The sequence below is a fragment of the Rattus norvegicus genome, chromosome X, assembly GCF_021556685.1.
Source record: "Rattus norvegicus strain SHRSP/BbbUtx chromosome X, alternate assembly SHRSP_T2T, whole genome shotgun sequence".
NCBI lineage: Eukaryota > Metazoa > Chordata > Mammalia > Rodentia > Muridae > Rattus > Rattus norvegicus.
In genome coordinates this window covers 73,955,909-73,968,813 of record NC_141554.1, presented here as the reverse complement: position 1 = coordinate 73,968,813, position 12,905 = coordinate 73,955,909, and the positions used below count along the sequence as shown (strand labels likewise).

General features: G+C 37.7%; 1 protein-coding gene across 2 annotated transcripts in view; it reads left to right on the top strand.

Annotated features, from left to right (window-relative positions):
• Window positions 1-12,905, top strand: part of Tex11 (testis expressed 11) — a 262,965-nt gene that overhangs the window by 234,481 nt on the left and 15,579 nt on the right. For both annotated transcript variants that reach the window (NM_001433345.1, XM_087600565.1), the window contains 2 exons: window positions 719-827; window positions 1,982-2,102. In NM_001433345.1, coding sequence (NP_001420274.1) covers window positions 719-827; window positions 1,982-2,102 — 230 coding nt within the window. The remainder of the gene's footprint in view (window positions 1-718; window positions 828-1,981; window positions 2,103-12,905) is intronic.

Here is a 12,905-nt window from a genome sequence, read left to right as displayed (position 1 = left end):
CCATTTAGGGAATTTACTGCTGGAAATACCCTGATTATCTTCCCCTTTGCCTGTAACTTTCCTTAAGAGCTTGAGCATGGGTAGTGAAGGTATTAGGGAGCCTCCAGTATACTACAATTGCCTTGGGTTTCTTAGAACTGGACCAATGAGGCATACTCTATGACTACCACTCCTTATATAGTGGGACTGCTCTATAGGCTTCTTGACCGCATCTGGAAGGCCTAGACACGTCTAGACTCTCTAAGGCAGCAATACCAAAGCCTATTTTTCACATCAGGAAGAAGCAGCAACAAGAAAACAAGTATATGGCAGATTGTTGTCTGGCTTTGATTAGCAGCTTTTTATTGATCTGCTTCTATTTCTTAGCTTGCCTTTCCTTCACTGTGGTTCATAATATAGTTGCATCACCTGTAAGACTGTGCATGGTTACAGAAACAGTAGATTTTCCGTCACTCATTGTTGAAGAATGAATGGAACCTGAAAGAAATGAGAGGCTCTCTCAAAGCTTCTATAGAGTCATGATTTTATCAAATTTGGTGTGTGTGTGTGTGTGTGTGTGTGTGTGTGTGTGTGTGTGAGAGAGAGAGAGAGAGAGAGAGAGAGAGAGAGAGAGAGAATCTTTTTATTCCATTAGAGAATGCATGTTCTAGTCCTGCTTGAAAACTGTAATGAATAAGATAACGTGGCATTCAGAAGCTTTTTCCTTCTCTTCTTACAGCACTAGCTATGGATAAACCTGCACACTATCCTACTATTGCACAGAAGGCCTTGAAAAAACTTTTATTGATCTATAGAAGGAAAGTGCCAATTAATGTTTTGAGATACAGGTTAGTAAATATAAGTTGACACCTAAATTAAGTTTTGTGGAAGCCAAAAAACACAAAAACAAAACAAAATCAACAACAAAAACCCCTCTAGTCAATATCCCATTAGTCACCCACTATAATCAACTGAGCTAACATAGAAGATTATAGGAAAATTATCCTGTAAAGTTCTCTGTAGTGAAAATTATATTGCACACTGGAGAATAGTAAGCAAGACTTCTGTTCCCAGGAGAGAAAAAGAAGGGTACATCCTGCTTTCCTTTATTGTTCTAGTCATATAATAAAATAGTACTATGTACTCCTTCCTTCATGTCATTTACTAAGTATCCCACATGATCATAAATTGGTAGCTACCACTCAACTTAAACATTTTTCCTATATTTTTCTTCTGTTTTTTCCCTAGTACTTTTTTTTCTTTTTTCGGAGCTGAGGACTGAACCCAGGGCCTTGTGCTTGCTAGGCAAGCGCTCTACCACTAAGCTAAATCCCCAACCCCTCCCCTAGTACTTTTAAGTATCAATAATGTTATATGGTTTTGCTCTTTCAGGAAAAACTCATTGTAGTCTTTCTGTTCTGAGAAGTAAGATTTTTTTTGTCAATTTAAATCCAATTTTAATTCCTTTGTCCCTTTGAAGAGGTAGCATTATTGTTTAAATGCCCATAAATTGAATCAGCTCATAAAATATGAAAATGACATGATTGAACTGGCAAAATGGTTCAGCAGATGAAGGTCCCTGCTGCCAAATCTAATGATCTGAGTTCAATCTCAAGGACCCACGTAGCGGAAGGAGAGAACCAACTCTGGAGGGTTGTCCCCTGACCTCTGTTCAAGCGTGTGTATGTGTGTGTGTGTGTGTGTGTGTGTGTGTGTGTGTGTGTGTGTGTGTGTGGTGCACACACACAAATAAAAACAATGAACAATTCCTTCATGAGGGATATAAACTTGTCTAAAATGACAACCAACCACAAACATCAAAGGAAGGACTAATCAGCCCCTTTTGCATCTTTAAAATTCTGTCTTCTAAGGTTCCAAGATCAAAATGAAAGACAGAGCAGAGGAAGAGCTCTCAGTGTGAGATGAGATTCAGAGTTGACTTCTCTTAACCAGGCCAGTAATTTCTTTCCTTACAGATGACTGGTCTCTTTTTACTTTTCAGTGTATGCATGCACAACTTGATTGACCTTCTGGTGTCAGATAGAAGATGGAATATGGCACTGTATCCCCTAAAAGAAGTTTGGGGCCATTTAAAAAGTGCTCTGAGTCTCATTCGCCAAACCGTAAGTCAAAGAGCAGGCAATAGTAAAGTTGCAGACTATTGGAAGGAACCAGAGTGTCTTGCATATTTGTTTTCATATAGAATGATATTTTCTGATAGGAGTTTTATGATAAATTTGTATTACAATGTAGATATCCACTTCAAAGTATCTCCGAGTTATAAAATATAAATAGTTAATGGTAAGAATTTTCTAGTATAAGCTTACTAACTAAGGTTTGTGTCAGAAAAACAAGACCAGTAAGCATCTTGAATTGTTTTATATTTTTGGAACCTAATATAATTCTTTCCATTATGATTATATTAATTTTGTGAAAAGGCTTATTATTATTCCCACCATATCTCAGAGGCCGGTGGTAAAATAGAAGGAACAAAAATCTGTATTTTGCTCCCTTTCGATTGTTAATTTGTTTGTTTCTTGTCAGTGAGGATTCTTTTAATTCCTGCCTTCTCTTGAGCCCTTTGAAGTCTGTCTATATTATCACTTTACTAGTATTTCATTCTTTTTGCTGAAAAAATTCTATACCACACTTTGTCTGTTCATTAGTTTTTAAGCATCTATATTGTTTCTACTTTTTAACCACTGTGAATGATGCTCCTATGCTCATTTGTACACAGTTGTTTGTGTTTCTATAATTAATGTATATATATATATATGTATCTGTGTATATGTGTATATATAGATAGAGAAAAAGAGAGGGGGAAGAGAGGGAGGGAGGGAAGGAGGGGGAGGACACTATTATCATTATACGTGATACAGCCCTGGCTGACCTGGAACTCTTTATGTAGACCAGGCTGGACTTGAATTCCCAGAGATCTGCCTGACACTGTATCCCAAACTCCTGGGATTAAAGGTGTGCACCATTAAGCCTGACTGTAGCATGTGTATTTAATTAAATTCTTAAATGTGTATGTAAGTAGAATTGTAGAGTCCCTGTGGTTAGCTTTATAAAGAGCTGCCCTCTGTTTTCCAAACTGGAAACAGACTGGAAACAGCACTTTACGTCCTGGTTTAGATCCTTTTCTATTTCTGTGATAAAATACAATTGCCAAGGAAACTTTCAGAAGAGTTTATAGTTTGAGAGGAAAAGTATACAATGGCAAGGGAGCAGGAAGCCAAGATATTCTCAGTCACAAACACAAAGCAGAAAAAAAAGCAAACTAGAACTTTGAGAGTTCAAAACCTACCACCAGGGATGTCCTTCCTCTAGCAAGCCTGTACTACCTCCCTAAACAGTGCCACCAACTGAAAAACAAGTGTTCAAATATCTAAACCAGTGGAAGATATTTTTGTTCAAACCACTCCATTTTCTTACTATGTGCAGATTCTGGCTTCTCTACTTATACACCAGTATTGTTATTGCCCATGTTTCTATTATAACCATCTTAGTGAGTATGAGTGGTAACTTCTGAGGTTTGAGATTAGTAGTTTCTTCATAGCTAATGGTGTGTTGGCCACAAATTTATTGACTGTTTTCATTTCTTTCCTGGAAAAATGTCTATTTGGTTTTCCCACTTTTTAAAAATTGATTGTCTTTTAATTGAGTTATAAGAGTTCCTTATATATTCTAGATAAGTTCCTTTATTTGTACTTTCTTTAAATCTTTTTCTTTTCCCCAATGTAATCATTTGAAAAGAAAAAATATTAATGAACTCTAATTTATTAAGCATCCCACTTTTATAGATATTACACTTTTATAGGTATTGTTTTGTAATAAAAAATACTTTGCCCAATCCAAATTCATAGATATCTTTTCTTATGTATTCTTGAAGTTTCATATTTTTATCTTTTGAATGTAGGTCTATGATACATAAATCAAATTAATTTTTGTATTTATTATAAAGAGTTTAAGTGGCTTCTTGGTACTTTCGCATATGGGTACCTTTCTGTTGTTTAAGTTGAGTTTCCTCATTTGTAAAATGCTCTGTTTTGAGTCTACCACATTGCACATGTATGGGTCAATGAAAATAGTATCTGTGTTATAAACTTATTCATGACTATCTAAGATACTAACTTTTTATGAGAGTCATAAAACAGGAGAGTAAGATGGCTTGCTTAAAATCATGCATAAAGTCATTACTTACATTCACGATCATATCTAAGTATGTTGGTTTGGGATGCAGCTCAATTTGTATAGTGCTTGCTGAGGGCTCTCTCTCCAACGTCGCATAGCCAAGCGTGGTGGCACACACCTGTAATCTGGCACCTGGAAGCATCAGAAATTCATGGTCATCCTTGCCTGCATAGTGATTTTGAGATCGTGAAATTCTGTCTCAAAAGCAAACAGGTAAACAAAACCAACAACAAAATCTAAGAATCTTGGCTGTTTTTTTATATACCAGGATTTGAAAATCACAATATAAGATAGTAAGTGGGATGCCAATCTGATACAAGCTACCAGTGACTAATGAAATCTAGAATTTTCCTGGAACAACTTAATTCTGTCCTACATGAATTTAAATATGAAAAGACTTCAGCACTGAACAATTTGAATTTTTCTTTTGCAACCTTTAACCTTTTAGGAAGAGGGGAACATTCCATTTCTAAGCCAGAAGCTACACCTGGAGCTTCAACTGTTTTCTATATGCAAATTAAAAATTAGACTCACTGTAACTCCACACTGATCAATGTCTACAGTCTCTTCGAGGCCACGGCTTCTCTGAGAAACTTGGTTTTACCACTTTTATCCATCACACTACAGTTGTAATCCCTATCACTCTCCTGTTAGAGAGCTGCTGATTTCTAATTTTCTGATGTGTTCTCTGTCCACTGTTGCCCATACCTGAAACATGATCATATGCTTAGCTTTTTATACAGAGAATAATTTAGTGACTCTATTAGCTCTTTATCTCGTATACATTGCTTTTTTCTTTTTGATTGAATGTGCTATGTATCTGCTGTGTTTCAAATGCTCAGAAGAAAAGTCTCCCTTCATCATTTTTTCAAAATTTAATAAGTCGAGGACTTTTATCAGCTACCTCCATATACTGGCAGAATGCCTATTACACAGATATAAAACCTCTGCCTCAGTCACCATGCTTTACAGTTAGCATTCGTGTTTTACTTTTATAGTCATTATCTCACTGAGATTCAATAGACAGCGCTACTGTTACTTATCTTGGATTTACAATTGAAGACATTTTTAAAATTCAAAAAGTCAGGTTACTAATTTAGTTTAAATCATCTGTGGTTAACAAATGGGCCCTGGTACAGTCTCTGGTAAGAGCCTGCTTCCTCATAGATGAGATTATTCCTTTCTGTAACTTGAGATGGCAAAAATGAAAAGGTATCTCTCTGGTATCGTTTATCATGGCACTAACCCTATTTCTGAGGGTTACCCTTATTACCTAATCACTTCCTGATGATCCAAACTCTTAATATTGGCAATTTGAAGGTTAGGACTTTAACATGTGACTTTGGAGATTACACAAGTATTCGTTCAATTGTCAACTGGACTCATTCTATCGGTGCAACTTTTCCAGTTTTTAGTAGGAAATCTCAAGTTAAATGAGAGGCTTAGGCTGATATTCAGAACTAGTAGCAATGAAGGAGCCCAGTGGGGAAGTGATCACATGATTAAGTAGGCATTTCTACATTATGTCCTCTATAATAGGTTTTCTAGTATTCTAGATTGCTTTTTAAGAATTGAGCTATAAGGACTGTACCTGGAGGGATCTATGGCTGCAGATACATATGTAGCAGAGAATGGATGACCTTGCCTGACAGCAATGGGAGGGGAGGCCCTTGGCCCCAGGGAGGTTTGATGCCCCAGTGTAGGGGGATGCTAGAGTGGTAGGGTGGGACAGTGTGGGTGGATGGGGGCAACACCCTCATACAGGCAAAGGGGAGGGGGAGAGCAGATGTGGGATGGGGACATGAGTACAGGGGTAACCAGGAAGTGGGATATCATTTGAGATGTAAATGAATGGAATGATTAATTTAAAAAGAAAGAAAATAAAAGAATTGTGTTGTTTAGGCTACCTCTTAATTAAATTTTATTTTGAAATAATTAAATATACTTGTAAGAAATAACAGCAATCTTTTTTTTTATTATTAACTTGAGTATTTTTTATATACATTTCGAGTGTTATTCCCTTTCCCAGTTTCCGGGCAAACATCCCCCTCCCCCCTCCCCTTTCTTATCGGTGTTCCCCTCCCCACCCTCCCCCCATTGTCCCCCTCCCCCCAACAGTCTAGTTCACTGGGGGTTCAGTCTTAGCAGGACCCAGGGCTTCCCCTTCCACTGGTGCTCTTACTAGGATATTCATTGCTACCTATGAGGTCAGAGTCCAGGGTCAGTCCATGTATAGTCTTTAGGTAGTGGCTTAGTCCCTGGAAGCTCTGGTTGCTTGGCATTGTTGTACATATGGGGTCTAGAGCCCCTTCAAGCTCTTCCAGTCCTTTCTCTGATTCCTTCAACGGGGGTCCTATTCTCAGTTCAGTGGTTTGCTGCTGGCATTCGCCTCTGTATTTGCTGTATTCTGGCTGTGTCTCTCAGGAGCGATCTACATCCGGCTCCTGTCGGTCTGCACTTCTTTGCTTCATCCATCTTGTCTAATTGGATGGCTGTATATGTATGGGCCACATGTGGGGCAGGCTCTGAATGGGTGTTCCTTCAGTCTCTGTTTTAATCTTTGCCTCTCTCTTCCCTGCCAAGGGTATTCTTGTTCCCCTTTTAAAGAAGGAGTGAACCATTCACATTTTGATCATCTGTCTTGAGTTTCATTTGTTCTAGGCATTTAGGGTAATTCAAGCATTTGGGCTAATAGCCACTTATCAGTGAGTGCATACCATGTATGTCTTTCTGTGTTTGGGTTAGCTCACTCAGGATGATATTTTCCAGTTCCAGCCATTTGCCTACGAATTTCATAAACTCGTTGTTTTTGATAGCTGAGTAATATTCCATTGTGTAGATGTACCACATTTTCTGTATCCATTCCTCTGTTGAAGGGCATCTGGGTTCTTTCCAGCTTCTGGCTATTATAAATAAGGCTGCAATGAACATAGTGGAGCACGTGTCTTTTTTATATGTTGGGGCATCTTTTGGGTATATGCCCAAGAGAGGTATAGCTGGATCCTCAGGCAGTTCAATGTCCAATTTTCTGAGGATCCTCCAGACTGATTTCCAGAATGGTTGTACCAGTTTGCAATCCCACCAACAATGGAGGAGTGTTCCTCTTTCTCCACATCCTCGCCAGCATCTGTTGTCCCCTGAGTTTTTGATCTTAGCCATTCTCACTGGTGTGAGGTGAAATCTCAGGGTTGTTTTGATTTGCATTTCCCTTATGACTAAAGATGTTGAACATTTCTTTAGGTGTTTCTCCGCCATTCGGCATTCCTCAGCTGTGAATTCTTTGTTTAGCTCTGAGCCCCATTTTTTAATAGGGTTATTTGTTTCCCTGTGGTCTAACTTCTTGAGTTCTTTGTATATTTTGGATATAAGGCCTCTATCTGTTGTAGGATTGGTAAAGATCTTTTCCCAATCTGTTGGTTGCCGTTTTGTCCTAACCACAGTGTCCTTTGCCTTACAGAAGCTTTGCAGTTTTATGAGATCCCATTTGTCAATTCTTGATCTTAGAGCGTAAGCCATTGGTGTTTTGTTCAGGAAATTTTTTCCAGTGCCCATGTGTTCCAGATGCTTCCCTAGTTTTTCTTCTATTAGTTTGAGTGTGTTTGTTTTGATGTGGAGGTCCTTGATCCACTTGGACTTAAGCTTTGTACAGGGTGATAAGCATGGATCGATCTGCATTCTTCTACATGTTGACCTCCAGTTGAACCAGCACCATTTGCTGAAAATGCTATCTTTTTTCCATTGGATGGTTTTGGCTCCTTTGTCAAAAATCAAGTGACCATATGTGTGTGGGTTCATTTCTGGGTCTTCAATTCTATTCCATTGGTCTATCTGTCTGTCTCTGTACCAATACCATGCAGTTTTTATCACTATTGGTCTGTAATACTGCTTGAGTTCAGGGATAGTGATTCCCCCTGAAGTCCTTTCATTGTTGAGGATAGCTTTAGCTATCCTGGGTTTTTTGTTATTCCAGATGAATTTGCAAATAATAACAGCAATCTTGAACACTCTTTACCCAGCTTTCCACAATGATAACACCTTACAAAATAATATCACAATATCACAATCAAAAGCCAGGCATGGTCGCACACACTCACAATCACATTATTCAGGACATGGAGGCATGAAAGTTAGGAATTAAAGGTCCTAGTCTGCTACACAGAGACTGCCTGCCTTGTAACCTACTAAAAGTACTTAGGCTGTTGAACATCCCACATTCAAAGTTTTGTAGGGTGGTGGGTAATGGGGAAGCTTCAGTGTTTGTTTTAAAATAAATAAAGTAAGTCCTCGACTTTTAAAGAAAACCTAAAAAAGAGAAAAAAAAACAAAATCACAACCAAAATATTGACATTATTTCAAGCAACACAGGGAAGCTCTCCATCACCACAGAGATCTTTTTTGTTGGCCTTTTATCCCTTCCACTTCTCTCTCATTCCCAGCTTTAAAAATAGCCAACCACTAAAATATTGCCAATTTCTCTAATTTTGTCGTTCCAAGAATGTTATCCAAATGGAATCACAGAGTGAATATTAAGCTTTAGAATAGTACAGTACATAACCTTCTGAAATTGCCAATTTCTGGCAATTCATCAAGTGATTATGTTTCACAACAGGATAGATATTATATGACTCCCCTTTATGTGAAGTACCAAGAATGGTAAAATAGAAAAATATGAAAAACAGAGTTCTGCTGGTTGCTAGGAATGAAGCCCATAGAATGTGAGTTTTTAAAGATGAAGGCAGCTCTGTAGGTGGTTGGGCAGTGCTGAGAGTAAGCCGTTCACCAGAAAGTGGTAAGATAGTAAATTGTGTGCTAGACTTTTCCACCAGTTTAAAAAGCTATAGAAAAAATTTTAGCAGATACTGTAACATTTTTGCTGTCTCAGACGTATCAAGAGTTTGCCTTTTTGTTGTTCAGTGTAAGCATTCTAAGTTCTTAGTTTAGTAATTCTTTTTATTGAAATCTAGACATTTTTATGTCATGTTGAGATCTTGAATCTCATTCAGCCTTCTGTTTTAGCTGGCTTTCTCTCATGCCACTGTGCAGGGGAAGAAACTTGACCATGGTACTTCCACATAAAAGCTTGGCATGCACACACAACATCTCTCTCTGTCTCCCTGTCTCTGTCTATCTTTGTCTCTCTCTGTCTCTTTCTCTGTCTCTCTGTCTCTCTTTCTCTCTCTCACACCACACACACACACACACACACACACACACACACACACACACCTTAAACATAAAACATTTTTTCTATTTGGCCTCTATTGATATTTGAGGTGGAGGATCCCTCATTACTGTTGGTCTCATCTCTAGAGAAATTAGGCTTTTCTTGGGGTTTTTTGACTGCATCTGATTTTGACTCTAAGTATCAAGTCTGGCAATATATAAAGCAAAAGAAACCCTAGGGCACCCACAACTATGCCAATCCTTGGTCCCAATGTTCCTAGCTAATCTTCCTTCTTTCCATATTCCAGAGTCTTCTTAGGTTTGTTTTATGTATTTATCCAGGAATTTAATCATACTTGCTAGGAGAAATGGGACTATATATACTTTTCCACCTCATGGAAAGGACATTTGCTAATTAATTTTTAAAACTATGCAGGAATATATATATATGATAATGATGAGGAAAGGCTTACTATTAAAATATGAACCTAGTCCTTACAGCTGGCATCAAAGTCAGATATAACCAAGATAGTACTTTTTACAAACTTTGTATTGCACTTTTAAAATTTATTTATTGTTGGGGTATACATGTGCCATAGCATGTGTGTCTCATGGTGTGCATAAAACATACTACATGCAGAGGTCAGAAGATAATTTATAGGTATCCATTCTCTCTTTCTACCACGTGGGATCTGGGGATCAAACTCATGTCATCAAGTTTGCTTAGAGGCAAGTGCCTTTACCACCTGAACTATCTCAGCCTCAGATCACACAGAGAAGCAAACTTCCAAAGAAAGTAGTTCATCGGGTAAATAGCTTCAGCATTCATTGTAAAAGAAAGGAATATTCCTTCTTCTAGTACACAGAGGGAAAATGAAAGTTTTCTCAAGTGTATCAATGGCAAAAGAAGTTTTGGTTGAGGTGGGACTACTATTCATCTATCTCCCTTTTCCACCGCTAGAATGTTTTCTAGTTTCAACCTATGCAGGTCCTCTGCATGCTATCATAGACTGTGGGGTTTTTATGTACGTCAGTCCTATTGTATGTGGAAGGTGTTTTCTTGGAGTCATCTACCACCACTGACTCCTACACTCTTTCCACCTCTTCTTCTGTGGGTTTCCATGTTAATTGCAATCTACTGCAAAATGTAGCTTCTCTGGTGAGGGTTGACTGAATGAATCACTGATCTGTGAGCATAGGAGTCATTGTACGTCTTCCTATATAGAATAATAGTAGATTTTCCCCTAGGGCCTATGACCTATAGCTAGACTCAGGTTGTTGGCCACTTCAGTGTGAGGTATGAAGTCTATCTCATGGAGTATGCTTTAAATCCAATCAAAAAGTGATGGGCCACTCCCATATCATTTCTACCACTATTGCACCAGTGGATGTTGTAGGCAAGACACCATTGTAAGTCAAAGGGTTTATAGATAGGTGACATTGGTAATGAGTTTTCTCCTCCAGTAGCATGCAGAGTACCTTCTAGAATATGAATGCTAGCCAGTAAGAGTGAAGCTTCTAGCTGGGCACCAGTTTGATTTCTATGTTTAATGACATAAGTGGTGTCTTTAGCAATCAGGCCTTACCAGGTTATGTAGAGTAGAGTAACCAGTAGCCTTGACAATAGCCTATGGTGTTTATAGACGTCTATAAGGCCCCTGTGGCCATTGACTCAACAACATGTAACTCATTACTGGAGCTATAGGTTTTAATTGCTAGCATAAGATGTCTACTTGGGGCCTTGTCTATTCCATTATATGGTGACTATGTTTTAAATTCCTTTCATATATGTATATATATTAGGAAACTTTTATAGTAATTGATTTCCATATAGCTTTTCTTTTTTCTTTTTTTTTTCTTTTTTTTTTTTTTTCAGAGCTGGGGACCGAACCCAGGGCCTTGCGCTTGCTAGGCAAGTGCTCTACCGCTGAGCTAAATCCCCAACCCCTCCATATAGCTTTTCAAAGAGGTTTTAAGTGTTAGTTTTCTCTCTCCATATTCCCTCCTTTACTCTTCCCTCCCATTCCCCTCTGCAGTTAATACTCTATTCTAGTTTATGCTTTATCTATTTATACTGCTATATTCTCTGTTCCTCTCCTCTCTCCTGATCCGTTACTAACTACATAAACTTTGGCTATTCTAAATGAAACACACATATCTAAAGCTTAAAAGCTAACATCCACATAAAAGAAAAAAACATTTATCTTTTGTGATCTTGGTTATCTCACTTAAGGTAATTGTTTCTGTCTCCAACCATTTACATGCAAATTTCATTTTCCTGAACAGGTAAATGATATTCCATTGTATAAATGTACCACATTTTCGTTATCCATTCAGCAGATTATCATCTTGGCCATCTAGGCTGTTTCTAATTTCTAGCCATTATGGCTAGAGCAGCAATGAACAAGGACAGACAAGTATCTCTGTAATAAGAAGCAGAGTTTTTGGTTATATATCCAAGAGTGGTATAGCTGGATTTTCTGATAGATCTGTTTTCAGCTTTTTGAAAAACATCCACACTACTTTCCAGAGTGACTGTACACATTTGTACTCCTACCATGTATTTTATTGATATTCACCATTATGACTGGGGTAAAATGAAATATAAAAGAAGTTTTAATTTTCATTTCCCTGATGGCTAAAGTTGTTGAACAGTTTTTAAGTGTCTCTCTGCCATTTGCGTTTTACCTTTTGAGATCTGTTTAGTTCTATACCACATTTTTCAATTGGGTCATTTGTTTTTATAATGTTCACTTTTTATTTCTTAATATATTCTAGATATACCCTATCAGTTATATAATTAATACAGTTTTTTCTCCAATTGTGTAGGCTGCTAGTTGCTTGAATGGTAATGTCCTTTGCCTTTCAGAAGCTTTTTAGCTTCATGAGGTACCATTTCTGTATTGTTGGTCCTAATGCCTGTGCTATTGGGTCCACTCAGAAATGCCTCTCCTGTGTCAGTGAGTTCAAGCCTCTATGTTCTCTTCTATCAGACTTGGTGTACTTGGTTTTATGTTGAAGCCCTGGGTCAGTTTGGAGTTGAGTTTGGGCAGAGTCAAAGATATGGATCTATTTTCGTTTTTCTACATGTAGCTCTCCAGTTTGATCAGCACTCTTCTTTGATAATGCTTGCCATTTTTCCAAGATATATTTTAGGCTTCTTTTTTAAAAAACCAAATGTCTATTGCTGGGTGAAATTATGCCTGGTTCTTCAATTCTATTCCATTGATCAATGTGCCTGGTTTTATGTCAATGCCATGATGAGGTATTTTTATTATTATTCCTCTGTAAAACAACTTGGGAAATGGGGTGATAATACCTCCAGCAGCTCTTTTATTATCTAGGACTAACTTAGCTATTGTGGGTTCATTGTGTTTCCATATGAATTTGAGGTTTTGATTTTTGGTTTTTGTTTTTCTCAGTTTTCATGATGGATTATATTGGAAACTTGACAGGGATTGCACTAAATCTGTTAATTACTTTTGGTATGATTTCTGTTTTTACCATATTACTCCTACCAAGTCATAAGCATGGGAGATCTTTCCATCTTCTGGTGTGTTTTTTTTAAA